Raw genomic sequence first — 16957 nt, forward strand, 5'->3', positions numbered from 1 at the left:
CGCCGTGCCCCAGCCCGGGGCGAGGCTTCTCGCTCAGGTTCGCGCTCCCTTCACTCGGATCTGTTGATATAAAGCCCGCTTTTCGGTGCCTCGGGAGAAGATGAAGTTGGTGCGCTCGGTAGGTTGGGCTCCGAACGGTTCATTAATCTAATTACGATCGTAATTACCGTAATTGATAACCATTTGGAACTGAACGCGGCGGCGTCTGGCAGCTAGACGCGGCCTCGCGGCGTGCCCGGAGCGAGCCCATGCCCGATGGCCACCCGTCGGAAAAGGTGCTGGAAATATCTGAGCCGCTCAGGTACGGCAGCTGGAAAACAAAGAGCCACTGTTCGGAAACGGAGGGCTTTTGAAGTTCTGCTGCTGTTTCGCCTCAGTTGGCGAAGGCTGCCGTAACGTGCCTTTCTCCCGCCTCTAAACCGACCCCCCCGGCAGCGGCCTGCGGGCGGCCGCCCTGACCCTGCGGCTCCCCGCAGACGGCCTCGGGGAGCCCTCCCTCTCCGCAGGGTGAGCCCCGGCTCCCGCAGCGCCCGCGGCCACGGCCCGCCTGCCCCAGCTCCTCTTGCTGCTGTCGGCTGTCGCCCCGCTGCCAGCTGTGCCGCGGCGCTAATGACCGCCGGGTGCAGAAGGACACGGCGGCAGCTGGCGGCTCCCCGCCTCCTCCTCCTCCTCTTCGGGGCTCTTTTTTATCCCCTCTCCTTTTTTTTTTTTTTTTTTTCCCCTCTTCTTTTTTTCCTTACGTTTTCTCCGCCGGGTGGGCAGCCCCGGTCCCGCGCTCGCCCGCGGACTTCGCCGGGACTTCCCCGCGCCCTCCCCTCGCTCCCGCCCCCCCTGGGAATGCACTTTGTGTCTTTCAGCTCCCGTGAGGATGCGGCAGGCCAGGCCGGCCGGCCGCTCGGCGTCGCCGGGGACGCGCCTCGCGTGGGACTGAGACCCCCCCCGACCCCCGCCCGCTCGCCGCCACCATGAACACCAACGTGTGCGTGGAGAGCGGCCCCAACCCCGAGGCGCCGGGGCTGCCCAAGGACAGCCACCTGCCCGAGGGGGCCCTCAACAGCCTTGTGGATTACAACTCGGAGATGGAGAGGTACCGCTCCTTCGCCACCTTCTACAAGACCAACGGCGGCGCCTTCCCGCAGGCGGCCAAGATCGCGCGCATCACCACCCCCATCTTCCCCAGCGCCGCCGCCGCCGCCGCCGCCCGCATCGGCATGTCCCCCTGGAACTGCGACACCGCCACCGCCGCCGCCGCCACCGCCATGCTCTGGGGCAGCGGCGGCGGCGGCGGCGGCGCGGCGGGCGGCGCGAGGAAGCCCTCCTCCTCCTCCTCCTCCGCCGCCGTCGCCGCCGCCTCCGCGGCCGCCGCCGCCTCCTCGCTGCACGCCGGCAGGGGCGGCATGCACCACCGGAGCGACTCGCAGCGCCTGGGCAAGCCCGGCTGCGCGCCGGCCGAGCAGCCCGCGCTGCCCATGGCCAACGGCAACTTCCTTTCCGGCCTGGCCCCCGAGCACTGCCGGCCGCTGGCGGGCGAGTGCATGAACAAGCTCAAGTGCGGCGCCGCCGAAGCCGACATCATGAACCTCCCCGAGCGCGTCGGCACCTTCTCGGCCATCCCGGCGCTGGGCGGCCTCTCGCTGCCGCCCGGGGTCATCGTCATGACGGCCCTGCACTCCCCCGCCGCGGCCTCGGCGGCCGTCACAGACAGCGCCTTCCAGATCGCCAACCTGGCGGACTGCCCGCAGAGCCACGCCTCGGCCGCCCCCGCCTCCGCCCTGGGCGCCGCCGCCGGCGCGGGGGGCGGCGGAGGAGGAGGCGGCGGCGGCGGCAGCGGGGGGGCCGGCGGAGGTGGCGGAGGCGGTGGCGGCGGAGGAGGAGGCGGCGGCGGCGGCAGCGGGGGGGCCGGCGGAGGTGGCGGAGGCGGTGGCGGCGGAGGAGGAGGCGGCGGGGCCGGGGCCGGGGCGGGCAACCCCGCCAAGAAGAAGCGGAAACGCTGCGGGGTGTGCGTGCCCTGCAAGCGGCTCATCAACTGTGGAGTCTGCAGCAGTTGCAGGAACCGCAAAACGGGACACCAGATCTGCAAATTTAGGAAATGTGAAGAGCTTAAGAAAAAACCTGGCACTTCGCTAGAGGTCAGAGGAGATGATTTCTTTTTCCCCAGCCTCCCGCCGTCCCTCCTCAACCCCCTGCCCCCGCCCCTGCAGTGCTTCTTGTCTAGCTTCAAGATGCAGCACCCCTTCTCCGAGGCCTCCTTCAGGCTCTGAGGGTGCCCCCGCCGCCGGCGCGGCCCCGCGCCCGCCGCCCCCGGTCCCCGCCCCGCCGCGCCCGGCCCCGGCCCCGCCGCCCCGCGGCCGCTCCCCTGCGGGTTGCGGGGTCGGAGGCCGCGGCCTGCCCGCCGCCCCGTAACGTGCATAGCCGAGCCGAGGTGCTGCTCGCCCGGCGCGCCCGCTGCGTGACCCAGCAGACTGGTGGCCGGCTGGTTTCGCTCTTTTTTTTTTTTTTTTCTTTCTTCTTTTTTCCTTTTTCTTTTCCTGGAGATCGTGGTCGCTTCAGGGCGGTTTTAGGGCCGGGGCGGTGGGGAAAGGAAGAGCTGGAGCGGAGCAGAGCCCCAGCAGAAGTCTGGGGAAGCGTTGGTTCATCCGTCTGGGGCCGGCTGGTGGCAGAGCCGGTGCTGTGACACGCGCCCATGTAATATGTTTTGCAGAGCAGCCCGCTCATGGCCTGGGGAACACGGTGGGGAAATAGCAGGGATATGCTGGGCCTGCATCCGTGCTTGTCTTTACACTGTGCCTCCGGACCTGACGATGTGCCCAGCGCTCCCGGCTGCGCAGACAGGGTCCCACGTTGGCAGAGGTTTCGGTGAACGTGCCGAGCCTGACAGACAATGGAAGGCAGAACACCCGCTGCATGGAGCGCGGCTGGGGCTCGTTGTCGGTAGGCAGGGGGACGAGGAGAGGGAAGCCCAGTAATCACCCTTAATCCCTTGTCATTATTAAAATTATAGCGTTGCTGGCGAGGCGCGCACATTGGATGTGTCTGGAGGTGTCGAGGATGATGGATTCAGTGCAGAGGAGCAGTGCACGTGGGGTGACATCGGGATCTGTAGTCGCAGAAATTAGCAGCTAAGTGAGACGTTGCTCCTTCCCCTGGTGCCCCAGCTCGGTGCAGGCAGGAGTGAGCCAGCCAGAGGGACTGGGGGAAAGCAGCAAGAGCCCGCTGGTCGGTCCTGCATTACATCAACGTGGGTAGCGGCGTTGGCACTACCATGGGACACTTGGGTCTGGAAGTGACATGTGGCTGATGGCGTTAACTCTTCTGTAGCCAGCCTCACCGCAGTCACTGATGAGAGGGAGTCACCGGTGAGAGGGACCTGCTCTCGCTGGAGTTTGCTCTGTAGCTCTGCATGCTCTTGGCTGTCGTTGCGCATGTGTGGTGGCCCAGCGTTGCTAACCCCACGCCCGGTACAGACTCCATGTGCGAGAAACCAGATAGGCTTAGCAGCTCGTGGCTTTCTCAGTAGCACACCTTGGCTGGTTTCATAGAAAGGTTGCAAGGAAGACACAGGGCTCTCTGATTGGGCTCACCAGGCCGGGTGCTGCTGGGCTGAATGTGATAAATTACAGCTTCTGAGGGCTCATCGACCTGTATGGAAAGTGAGATATCTTGGGAAATGTGCTAGCATGCTCACAGATCTTCCAGTAGGCTCATGTGCTTCCCCAGGTGCATCTTCAGAACTTCCTCACTCCTGGCGGAGGAGTTTGGCAGCCTTAAAGGCTGTTAACGTTAACCATCCATTAGAATTGTTTTAACCAGTGTGACTGAAAAACCATGGATTTACAAGCCTCTCGCGTGCTCTCGTGACCACCTGCCTTCACTTCTTCTCTTCCCTCCCTCTCCCCGCTGGCATTCCGTCAGCCACACAAACGCAGATCTTTGGTCCCACCTGTAGAGGTGTCAGCCGGCCATTGCCTCGTGCCACAAGTATGTCACAGAGCGTGGCGCCTTTACTTGCAGAAACAGCGGTAGGATCAGTAGGTGAGGAAGGTCCCAAGCGGAGCAGCCTTCCCCTTGAGGTTGTTTCTCGTTTCCCTTTCTTTCTTTTATTCTCTACAACAACATAATGGAGTGTGGCAGCATGGCCAGGGTGGGTGGGTGGGTGTCCCGGAGCGTCCCTAAGGTGCAAGAGTTGTGCTCGGCGTGGTTGCGAGTTGTGGAGATGGCTCGAGGTAGGGGCGGGACTGTGCTTAAAAACAAAATAAACGGAAAGCGAGAATAACAACAATAAACAGCAAACTGATTGATCCCACTGCAAGCATTTCTCTCGTTTTTCCTTTAAATTCGTTGTTCTTTGCGATACAACTCTCAAGGTTAGTACACCGAGTGGAAGACAGATTCACAATAATGTGTTCCAGCCCCCAACCCTTACATTTTTAATGGCGTGCTTCCCTCCCAGCATTTTTTTCAACACTTGACCTATTTTTTCCTATTTTTCTCGTACTGTTTTCACCCGCAAAGTGTCCCAACGCTCTAGTATTTTACATAGAATGTTATTATTACTAGGAGATTTTATGTACAGTAATAATAAATCTGTAAAACTCAGATTGACGTCACATTGCACACTGCCTACTTGTGTATGTATGTTCTGTCTTCATGCAGATTTACAGTTGGTTTAAAGAGACATAATCTTTATTCACCCACTGAGACTGCTTGTTTGCCTCGGATGGGCAGACTTGTCTCACTCCTCCTGCGAGCTAGGGAGATGGGGAGCCAGCTAGGGCTGTGCATCCCCCCTCTTGGGAGGAAGCCCTCCTGACCCTGCTGCCCCGTTGGTTAGTGATAGCAGAAGTGGGTGAAGGGCTGGCTTGCAGCTGGTGTGCACCGTTCAGCCCTGAGGTGAGATGGCTTCTGTCAAACAGGTGGTGCCTCTTGTTTTACTCATAGCAGCCTCACCAATTAGCAGCGTGCACTATTAAGGTTTGGGTATCAACCTGCAGTACCGACCTCCAGATACCAACCGGGAATGCCAGCCTCTGCATACCAACACAAAATACAACCTTCAAACCCGAGGCACCTCACCAAGCCACATCTGAAGGCAGCTTGGGATCCCTCACCTAGGTTAGGGTCGCAGCGACTGGTTTCGACGGAAGCAGCGCCCAACATGGTCACCTTAACCGCTTTGCTTTTGACCGCTGGGGATGCCATGTGGCACAAAGCCTCCAGCAGTGGGTTTTCCTTTTGGCCTGTGGAGGTGCCTGGGGATGGCGTGATGCAAAGCCTCCTGCACATCGTCATGGCTCAGTGAGGCCTGCTCTCTGCTGCTCAGAGCACTCACCGAACCTTTTGGCCTTCTGCTCTAGGACTGTGTCTTGTAAGGTGTCACATTGCTGTCAGTGGATACGTGGCACCGAGGGCCCTACGGAGTTGAGCTTGCACTTTGGCAGATTACCAAGCATGAAAAGCCTAGCACAAGGGATATCCTGAGATGGAGCTGGATGTAACCTGTTGCACTGCTTCATATTTTGTTGGTTTTCCTTTCTTCACGTGATGCCCACACAGCAAAGGAGCTGCCTAGCCACGTGACAGCAGCGTTCAATCCACGCGGTGTGGGAGCTGCTGTTTGATGCAGCACAGCAGCCTTTGGGCTTTGTAAAAAGGGGACGAAAGGCACGCTTCTTGTTCCAAGTGAAGCCTCTCCCACCGAAGGAAATTTCTTGGTGAAATTTGGTAACTGAACTGAATAGAACAGAAATTTGAAGTAATTCAGCAAAAAACAGTAGGCTGGTGAAAGGCTGAACAGCCTCCTTCATACAAGCCCTGCTTTCTGCGTGCATTGGAAACAGCTTGCTTTGAATCGTTGAACTGTGATTGTTTGCCAGGGAAATTGTCCATGTGGTGAGGGAGGTTAATGGCTGTGGCAGTCCTGTGCCCGATGGCACTGAGCAGCTCTCCGCACATTTTTCTTCTTACCAAGGCAGGCTGTGCCGTGGGGTTTCAGGACGCTGTGCCAGACTTTGGGCTTTGCCCAGTACTGCAACTGACTCATTTGTCTTCTTTTCCTTTTTTTTTTTGAAGTCAACATAATGAAATGGATGTGCATTGTTTAGGCTGGACAAGTTGCATGTGTCGTGAGAAATATGATAAATGAAGCCAAGAGTTTTTTTCTAGAGCTGCAATAAGCGTAATGAGTACTATTTTTTTTATTTATTTATTTTTCCCTCCAAACGGTTTGAGTCCCTTTGGAATTTGTGCACAGAAGCCAGTATGGATTGGAGCCCCATGTCAGCTACAGCACTTCTGGGAAATGTTACTCCAGCTGTGATTGTACAAAATGCTATGGGCCGTACACACCACACCCTGCTTGTAGGAGGAGACTTGTTTAAGCCAGTAGATAGGTGAGCACCATGTGACATACTGCTCGTTCGGGGTGGGGAATGGTAAGCAACAATTCAGAGCAAGACTCAATTTCTGTCTGCCTGTGCGTGTACGCTGACATCGCTTTGTGGGGTCACTTTCCGTGCATCTCTGTTTGCTGGGTTGACACCAAGCTCAGGGAAGGCTTGGCTTGCCTGGGGGATGGATCAGAATGTCAGAAAGCAGTCCCTGTTGAATAGCAACATCTTGGTATTGCGTTTTTGGTTTTAAAAGAAATGTGCTCTAGGCAGTTCAATAAAAGACAGTCATTAATTTCTGCACTCTGTGTCATGCATTCAATGCACAGCGATGGCTGAGAACAGGTGCTTTCCAAAGAGCCAAAAAGAAGCGTGTCAGTGAAAGGGAAGATTCCAGGTTTCTATCTCTGATTGTGCTTGCGATTTAAGGGTTTGGCTTGATGAATAAGACATTTCTAAGCAGGCAAACCTAGAATGTACACCCTAACGTCTCACCAAATACCGCATAATCCTTTTGATCACTGGCTGTGGTGGGAAGCAGCTGCTGATTGTGCAGGGAAAGGCTTATGTTAAGCTTTTCGAATGTACCCGAGTGAGTTAGGAGGAATGAAAAAGTAACTCGTGTCCCGGTAAGGAAGACCCTGGGACTTGACCTCTGTTGTTGACAATTCCCAAGGCGTCTACCACTTGTTTATAAACCGCCAGCAGACCTTGCTCTCTGAGGAGTACCACCAGGCCAAGGAAGTGTTTCTCTCCTGCTGTAGCATCTGCATTTTTTTTTGTAACTCACCTGCTCTGAAGGATTGCGCTGAACCACGATGTCTAGATGCATGCCGGTTCATTAGACACTTCTTTGCTGTTTGGGAGCCTGGCCTGCCCTGTCTGTCTTCTCTCTTCTTTTGGATACCCATATTGTGTTCCACAGTCATATCTTGTTCAGTCACATGCAAACACCTGTCCGGAATCACTCTGCGGTGTCATCTCGAGCCATCTCCTGTTTGAGCATCCTGTGCCTGTCGTTCTTTGTTGAGCTTTGTTGCACCATACTTCAGATGCGACAGCCATTTAATAATGTTGAAGCCTCAGCTCTGCAGGGGCTAAAAAGATCCCAGCAGGCTTGTTAACTTCTACTCTCAGACATTATAGGAAATATTTCCTCCTCACTGGAACTCCTAGGCATCTTCTTAATTAAGATCATAAAAATCCATGGCCAGGTTTGCATTAAGCCTTTTGAATTTTTTCGCAGCTTTCCAGAGTTTCCTCATATTTAAGCAGCCACCACAGTGCCAAGTGAAATATGGAAACTTAAATAAAGGCAGCCTGGGGGTTGTGCTGGATGCTGCATTCTTAGCGGGCTGCAGACTCATCAAACGCCTTTGCCCTTGGCACTGTGGAGTTTGATTCTTTCCCGTGCTCTGCTAGAGTTTATCCTCTTCTCAGTCTTGAAAGAGTGGGACGTTTTCAAGCTCAGTCCCTCTCCTGCCTCAGGACAGTGTTCCCTGTGATTCCAGGCTGCTCTGGCTGTGGCCTCTGCTGTGCTTCTGTGTGGGATCATTATTAGCTGGTGTCAGGCTTCCTTTGGCTAGGAGCTAATAATGGATTATTCAGCAGCTTAGCAAGTAGAGAAGCAGTGTTAGAATTTGAGGTGGAGGACGGAACCTAATAAACACTGGAAAATTAGGGGAAGTCCCAGGGAGTTCAGGATGCAGATGAGTGAACTCAAGCGAGGAGGAGAGGGCAGCTGCAGGGTGCTTGAGCAGGGAAGGACCCTGGACTGGCTCTGGGCTGGTGCTAATGAGCAAAGCCTCAAAGAAAGCATGCTGCTCCTCAGCTGGAGCGACTCAGACACTGCAGGGAGACGGATGGGGTTCTGAAGGAGCTCTGCTGCCAGGAAGGGCAGCTCGGCCGTGCTGAAAGTGACACTGAGACCTCCCATGGTACGGAGAAAGCAGCACGCAGCTGCTGCTGAGAGCAGGCGGCAATGCAGATACAGAGCTCACCTGTAGCTCTCTTCCCACAGCTTCAGCTCGTGATGGCCAAGGCTTCACACATCAGAAGAGGACCCTGAAAAGGGCAAGCAGGGCTTCCCGTGTCCCATCACTGATAGGGAAATCTGGTTTCTTTCATTCTTTTTCTAAAGTGAGTATAATTTATGGAGAGGATCTGTGTGCTGGGGTGAGCCATGTGGTATGGAAGGATTCTCATGATCCAAACAAGTTGTTCCAGAGCCAAGGACGCGATGAAAGCAAATGTACAGACAAGCTGACAAATGTGAAAGGAGGTGATGCTAGCAAATGAAGGGCTGAGAATGATGGTTTGTTGTACAAGTACTACTTGGGCTTGGAGGCTTCTTGGGTGGCATGTACTGTGCGTATCCTAGGGAAGCTGGAGTACACCAGGAGCATGTGAGCATGTGAACCCAAAGAATTTTCTCCATCATCACAGGGGAAATAACCGATGGCAGCTGTTGTTGTGTGCATCCGTCTTTCTGCACATGGGGACACTCGCTGTACACTGGCCTCAGCAAGTGCAGGCATGGCAGGGAGAAAGGAAGTTCATTCCTCTGCCTAGAAGCGCAGGGAGGGCAAAGCGTGATCACCGGGGTGCTTTCAAAGAGGTCAGGCATGGAAAAGGAGAGACAGTCACCAGATGTTGTCACATGCACAAACTACAGAATGAGTATTACCTGTCTGAACCAAAGGCTGCTGGTTTTAGGGCGAGTGGGAGAAGAGAAAATGTGCTTTGCAGGGTCACGGGTCTGGATAGGTGGCTGACATGAAGTGAGTGGGAGAGGACTTGATGGCAGGAGCACAGTTATGACATAAAAGGTGTTCCCTCTAAATCACCAACACATCTCAGCCTTAGAGGCAGGGATCGCCACTGACTGCTTGCTTGGAAGCTGATGTAGAATAAATTGGAGGTCAGTGACCAGCAGAGGTGATGGTGTCGTGAAAATAATCACTGAGATGAATCTTAATTGTCATGCTTGAAAATTTCAGAAGACATACCAAGGAATGAATGGAGCTCAGAGCCACGGACAGTCCTGAGAGGCTTTCCCCTCCAGTCAGGCATGGCAGCGACCTGCTGTACAGGGGTTTGCCTTTTCCCTCCAGCGGGGCAGCCTGCAGAGCTCGGCGGCTGCGAGAGCTGAGCCAGCACCTGCAGCAGGTCTCTGGAAATGCTCCTGACCCAGGTAGATTACTGAACAAAACATCTTTTTCTTCTGTTAAAAAAAAAAATTAAAAAAATTGCAGAGAAAGAAGCAAGGAAGCAGAGGCCAAGCATTTAATGGATGTATTTTTCACTGGCTCTTTTATCAACAGCATGTGTGAAATCCCGGAGGACAGAAGCAGTTAGCTAACCAATGAGGCATCGTAGCTGGCGCGAGGCTCCGTGCAGGAGGAAAAGATGCCGAAGGCAGAGCAGCTCTAGGGGAAGGAGATTGGAGTGCAGGCCTGGTGCTGGGAAATGTGCCTCCCTCTGCTTGTGGACCAGTCTGTGCGAGCATGCTGTGCCCCACAGCAGCCGCTTTGCTGGTGATAGAGATGTCAGAGTATGAGCACGGAGGCTGGCACCTCTGGGTGATGAACCGGTGGGGATTTCTCATTAACAGACTGAATGTTAACAAGAAGAATTCCGGTTTGTGAGCCTGCTTGGGAGGAGGATCAGTGAGAGGGGCTGATGGATTTGATTAGGAGGCAGTGTGTGAGGGGGGTCGGCAGAGGGCATGTCCCTGGCAGAAGGCGTGTTTCCTGCTGGTTGTGTCTGACAGAGGATGACCAGCAGAAGGTATCTGCTGGGTCTTAGGTGAAAGCAGGAGCTGAGCAGTGGTCTGGATGTTTCACTTGTAGTGTCTTTTGCATAGCAGTGCGTTGGGCTCTATGCTGTGGGACAGTAACGAGCCGGCATCCAAGAATTTCTGTACAAAACTTTCCTCAGCTTTCTACTGACTGGGCTCGTTGATGCTCATTCCCACTGCCAGGATGAGACCCCACGTGGCAGCTCCCCTGACCTGCTCAGCCCCAGCTTAGGCATAGCACTGCAGAGTCGCTGGCCGGTGCTGCCAGTGGTGCTCTGCGGGGATGGAGCTGGGCTAGGCTGTGTTCCTCATGGCTTCTGATCTCTGTTTGCCATCCGTTTTCCCCAGTGGTGTTACACTTCTTTTTCTTTATAGATCAAAAATTGAAATTGTTTACCTGTTCCCCAAACTTAATCTCGTATATAAAGCAAAAAAATGAATATATAAAATAAATTCTGGTGGGTGCTGCATATAAAGGAGAGATGCATTTGCTCGTTCTTTCTCCTGTGGAGAAACCCATTGCCCCAGGCTCACCCTACTGACTGGGCCAGGAGCTGCTGCGCACACTGAGCCCTGCAGCAGGACCCGGTGCTCCTGGGGTTATCTTGAGGAAGCTGCTGGGGAGGAGCTGGCTTCCTGAGGCATCGCCCCAGACAAGCTGCTTGTCTCACATTGCCACTTGCTGCGTCTCGTGGCAGAGCTTTGCTTTTCGCTTCATGCACTCGGCGGGGAAAGCCAAATGAGTTTCCTAACCCGGTGTGTGCTCAATCTGGTTTGTGTCAAATACGGTGCGGGAGATACGCAGTGCGAGTGGAAAAATAGCTGCCGGCAAGCAGATTCATGTCCTCCCAGAGCAAATAAAGCTGGCTTTTAAAATAAATGTTAAATCTCCTCCTCAGTTTGAAGAGAGCCAGGCCCACAGCTCAGCCGCAGCGAGAGGGATTTTAGCCTCGTTTAGAAACGAGCTCGCTGCCAGCGGTGTGACCCCATGCCTGTCCCTCTGCCCGGGGGGGCCACAGACTGGGGCAGCTCCTACCGCTTGGGCTCAGCGTTGGCAGCAGCTCTCCATTTGCAGGGGGGACGAGGCAGGGGATCCACACACCAGCTCTGTGCCCCGGAGCCTCCTCGCCTCAAGGCAAACATTCAAGGAGACTTTGTGCGGGCTGGATGCGAGTGCTGGGAGGTTTTCCCCAAAGTCATCGCTGTAGGTAATGTATATTTATGAGAGGAACAAAGCGGGCAGCGGTTGCTTCCTAAGGCTGCTCTCCTTTCCTGGTGGCTCTGCCTTTGAGCACGTGGTGTGGGGGAAGGCTGCTTCCCACCTGGGGCTGAGCTCACTGCTTTGGCTCTCTGCTCTTCTCAGGCAGTCTTGTGGACGTTGTGCTCTGTAGTCCATACTCACAAGTGTGTAAGAGATGTGTACAGTCACTAGCTTATGAGCAGCAGTGGTCAGTGTTTGCTCTTGGGCTGCTGATCGATCCAAATGGTGTTTCATGCAGGGACCATGACTTCTCAGTTGAACTTGTTGGTCGTCATGTAGCACTGGATTTCTCTCTCTGGTTTTGTGTATACGTATCTGTGTATTTATATGTATACATATTTGCATGCAAATGTGTAAATGTGTAACTGTCTATAAAAAAACCACACATCTGGGCCAGATTTCATGCTGTACATTCAGTAGCCTAACTGCCAACCTGCTGCTCCTGTGGAAGGGATTTCAAGCAGAGATGGTTCTCCAGGCTGAGATGCTCAAGTAGGGTTTTTAAGGCTGACTTTCCTAAGGTCTTTCTCCTCTGTGTGGCCAGCACCATTCCTGCTGCTGTAGGAAATATGGGAAAATCAACCAGTTTTAGTTGTGTTGCCATTGGGATTTTGGATACAGACAGGGCAAAGTTCCTTTCGTGCTGCCAGTTTCTGTGCTTGCATAGGTTCATAAACGCAGTTGTGTAGCCAGTATCTTGAACATAGCAGCAATATATTTCTCAAAGGGCCTCTGTTGAGCCAGATTGTTCTAGTCAGGACTCCCGGAGAGAAGTGCCACATCTGGCAAATAATTTGCTGTAGCCAGTGTGTGAGTTTGCTTCTGTGAGAGGAGATTTTTTGCTCTCGGATCAAACATCAAAGGGTTCTTACATAATGCAACATCTTTTAACATTGGTAAGGTATTAGGGCATCATCATGTAGCACTCTGATACATTTTAGTATTCTATTCTATTTCAGAATGCGGCTCACCTCTACCCAAGGGATTCTGTAGCCCTACTGAAAATAGTACTAAAAGTGATCTAGAGTAAACCCAAGGATTTGGGTGCACTCCAGACAACAGCATCCATAGCAGGAGTGGCCGACTCTCCTGATTCTCATCTGCTTGCAGAATCTTTCCAATGGCTGTGAGACTCATGGGCACTTCCAACAGGTTTTGTAGGTATAAAGTGGCCACGAGCTGGGGCTGAGGCTGGCCTGGGAAAGCAGGTAGGCCTGTGAGTAGCCCCTTGGAGTCCATTGGGTGGTCGATCACCCTGGATGTGGAGGGTGCTGATCTTTAATGAACAACTTTGATATAAAAACGAAGTGCTCAGCTGTCAGAATGAAGTCTCTGGTGATGGATACGCATATGTGATTTTCCTACTGGTGCTTAATTTCAGGGATTTTCCCAGTTCTGTCAATCCTGGTTGCCTTTTTCACCTTGTGAAACCCAGAATCTTCACATCTGAGCTGCACCTTCGACTTCTGCAGCAAAGTTATGTCCTGGTGAAAGCTGCCGAGAGAAAAACGCAATAGCAAGTGTTAAGCGGGAAGGTCGTTTGGCAGCAGGCTTGCGCAGGGATAAATCCTCCATCCTGCCGTGCTTTACAGCATTACGGCTTTCTGAGCATTCTCCTGGGAGCCAGGCTGCCGTTTGTCAGCATTTACACCAGTGCGAACGGCGACGGCTGCCTTCAGGAATGCTGATCAGCCCCCGGCCTGCTCCTTGCCTGATGCGTGGGGGAATCTGTCCTCACTGTCACTCAGGATAATGATACCCCGCTGGCAGAGCACGGGGCCACAGAGTGCCCTAATCTCCTCCAGAGCTGCCTTTCCCAGCTGGGATTCCCAAATTTAGTTGTGCCGGCCGTAGATGGAGGCTGCAATTGAGCTGAGCCACCGAGTGGGCTGCAGGGTCTTTTTTGTCTTGAAATAACCATGGCTTTTGCAGGGCTAGGCCCTAAGGGCCTCATCTCATAAGTCGAGTTTGCTTTAACTTGGGCCACCTACTCCCTTTTTAAAAGCTTTCTTGTTTATCATGGATGAAAAATTCACTCCCACATTGGGGGGGGGGGGGGGGTTAGCACAATGGATGTTTAATTGTAAATGTGTATCTGTAATTAGAACTTGACCTCCAGATGCAAAATTCCATACCTTGTGGTTTTTCAAAAACACACATCTTAAACCACAGAATTGCCCTTCAGAAATACTATTCCATGTATTTAAAGGTCTGAATGACCTTTTAATCAGACATTGCACCTTTCCTTCCAGCCGATATGACAGCGTCTGACAGTAACTCGACCTGATGTTTTGAGGAAATAAATAAAGGCCATCGCAGTCGCTACGCCTTTAAATCTGTCTAGCTAGCTGCGGTTTTTCGTGTTTAGGTAGATGGACCCATGGAGGAGCATTACGTTTAGTTTTCAGGCGAAGACAATATATCGAGTTCAATACATTTGCATGTCTGGCTGCTCTTTTGAGATCAATTTAGGCGTGTGATTGCTTTCTACCACTCTGAACTCGAGCCTTTCCTGCAGCCGACCTCCTTATGAATTATGAATCCACATCCCTGGCTGGAGCTCAGCAGCCATTTTACAGCCTGTGCCGACCTGGGGTTATCCTTGATGTTCCCAAGCAGCTGTTTGTGCTGCAGGTTGTGGTGGGGGCCAGCGGGGCTGGCTGCCAGTGATTCCTGCTTTGGAGCTGCTGTTCCAAGGAAATTCTTACCAATGGGGGCAAGTGTATCTGCAAACCAGCCCACTGACTGTGGGAGCTGGTGTTCAGGTGATCTGTGAAGTGCCAGCCCTCATGGAGAGGGACTGGGTGCTGGGTAGCGTGGGTTGGGCTGCTGATCCATGGCCACACAGGGTAGACATGGCAGTAGCACAGACCCTGCTCAGACAAGCTGGTATTTGTATACAAGGTCACCTATACCAGCAAGTCTTTGTGTCCCAAGGTTTTGCTTTTAGGGTAATCTCATGTGCTGCAATGCTGTCTCCCATCAGCGGTTCTGTATGTCAGTATTTAAAGTATGTTACACTTTAAAGCTGTGAAAGGAATTGGCCTGTGCTCAGATGCATGTGGGACACCCAAATGCAAGTGGGTACCATTCTGGGGGGACAGCAGGTGGGGGAAGCGGGGAGGGCAGCAGCCCTGAAGGCAAACTGCTTGATGTGAGGCCAGGGCCCAGCGCATGTGCAGAAGCAAACAGGTGGGCAGCCTGGGCAGCCCCCTAGGCCAGCCGGTGTTTCCTTTCCTCACACCAACTCGAGGATGTGCTTCAACTGAAATGTGGAATGAGGGGAGGTAGAGCAAGGGCTCTGCTATGCCGCCGTCCAAAGAAGTGCTCTTGCAAAAACATGTGCCTGACTGGCAAGCAACCCACCAAGCCTGCAGCTGACCGACCATCCCCTGCACCAAGATGCAGCTGGGCAAGGTTGTGTGGTTATTCCAAAAGCACCATCTGTTTTCCAGGGGTTGTTTCTGATACCAATGTTCACACGTCCATGACTACCTTGCTCAGCTAACTAAGGAGACTGCATGCTAGGGGTGTTACGTGCTGCCTAAGACGTGTCACGTGTGACCCTGTAATGGCGTGTGCTTGGAGAAGGGATGCTTCTATGAATTGTCAAACTGCGCGAGGCATCGTGCTGTTCCTAGATAACTGAGAGTATGCCTGAAATGTACAGGGAAAGAACAAAGAGAAGAAATCGAGTGTTGTAATGCCACAAAAGAAAGCTTAACTTGTTTTCTTGCTTTTTTTTTAGAGAACACCTGTTCCCAGCGCTGAAGCATTCCGATGGTTCTTTTAAGCAGTAGTGTATCTTATTTTCAAGGCAGTCCGAAGTGAATGGCAAGCTAAAGTCTTGTTTTAAGAAACTGCTTAGTCCACCATTGAAGAATATACTCAGATACTATTTTCATTTCTGTATAGGGGTTTCCTCAAAAGCAAAAGACAAAAATCTGTGAGCCTGGGGAATTGGCCGGCTTATTCACGTTCAGTACACTGATTCTTTCTTTGATGTAACTTAGCTATACTAGTGAAGTTGTTGTCTATTTTTAAAGTGGCTGTAAAAAAAAAAAACAAAAAACAAAAAAAACAAAAACAAAAAAAAAAAGTTTGGGTAAACCCCTGCTATAAAGTCATGTATCTTTGAAAAGTAACATATCTATACTTCATTTTCAAATATATGTGTTTCAGTACTGTAAACTGTACAGATAGCCGCTTGTATTTTGTGTGTTTAGACACAAGGAGACAATCATGTCTGAGCATCTATGGAGATTAATGGTTTGTACACAACGGTGTGGTTCTGCGAGTTAAATCCGGAGCAATAAATCCTAGCTTTAAATATTATTTTGCTAGTTGTTTAGCAGCAGCAGCAACAGCAGCACTGTTTTACCATGCATCCTTCCATAGAGACTTGATACCAAGTTTTGCGAGATAAAAAGATTGTGATGCATCTAGCAATTACCTTCCGTCGTGGTGTTGTAAGAGGGGAAAACATAAAATTTAAGATTAACACACTATATTAGAGTAGTGGTTAATGCACTTGCATTGCTTCCAAAGGAGCTTTTCATAGGGGTATCCATCCAAAAATGCTGTATGGTGTTTGATCCACTTTTCGCTGTGTTTCAAGGTGGAGTGCTCAGCCTATGTGGATGTGCGTAAAGTTTGTTCTAGGAAAACTAAGTGAGCATGAGCCCTTAGAATAAACAAGGACTTGGCTTCATTGCCCTCCATGTACGGGTTCTTACGTAAAGTTTTCAGTCAATGGAGTAAATGTTATGTGAAGTTGAATGCAATGTTTTTGGTCCAAGTGGAGCTCTTCACAGTTGGGTTTTGACCATTGGACCGGTTTGGGTCTCACTTGCAGTTGTATTTATTTGAGAACCTGAATATTTTTGCGGTGTAAAAATGAACTTAAAAAAAAAAGCTACAGTAACAAAGACCTCTTCTCCCTACATGGTCCTTGGTCCACTGATCTCGGCTTTGCTGAACCACTGCTCCCTTAGGCCCTCAGCAGAGTGCTCTGCTTATCTCCTTCCTGCTCTAGCTGCCTGGAGGAAATGGCTGGGAAAAAAAAGGAGGATCCTGAAACTTAGCGATACTTAATACTAGTTGACCATCACCTTTTGTTGCTCAGTATGACAAAGTCATACCACTCAGGAGTGAAAAGGCCATCCTGTCAAAGTAAGTGAATGCTGTTGTGCCACATACTCAATAAATTTATCGTTTTATACAAAATAAGACTACCAGTAGTTTCACAGAACAGGTGCTGGGCATGGAAATAACTGATCAGTGATGCACAGCCCACCAAAATCTTCTCTCATTTCAGCCATTTCTTCGTGAATGTGCTCAGTGTTTCAGCCTGTGGTCTCCAGTCAGCCTCATGAGGTGGCACATGTGGGATGGTGGGGAGCGCGGCAGTGTGGGGCCTGTGTGGGTGAGGGGATGCTGGCTTTGGCAGGGGAGGGGGCTCTTGGGAGCCAAGGTCCTCCGGGAGGAGCCTCCTGAGATCACCTGTGTGTG

General features: G+C 52.3%; 1 protein-coding gene across 1 annotated transcript in view; it reads left to right on the plus strand.

Moving 5' to 3' along the window:
• The window catches only part of CXXC4 (CXXC finger protein 4), an 83728-nt gene continuing 66988 nt past the window's right edge, over positions 218–16957 (plus strand). Inside the window, exons 1-3 of the mRNA XM_021393760.1 lie at positions 218–301; positions 858–1776; positions 1936–2129. Of these exons, the coding sequence (XP_021249435.1) occupies positions 966–1776; positions 1936–2129 (1005 nt within the window). The 5' untranslated portion in view covers positions 218–301; positions 858–965. The remainder of the gene's footprint in view (positions 302–857; positions 1777–1935; positions 2130–16957) is intronic.

Source organism: Numida meleagris, chromosome 4 (genome assembly GCF_002078875.1).
Source record: "Numida meleagris isolate 19003 breed g44 Domestic line chromosome 4, NumMel1.0, whole genome shotgun sequence".
Classification (NCBI taxonomy): Eukaryota; Metazoa; Chordata; class Aves; order Galliformes; family Numididae; genus Numida; species Numida meleagris.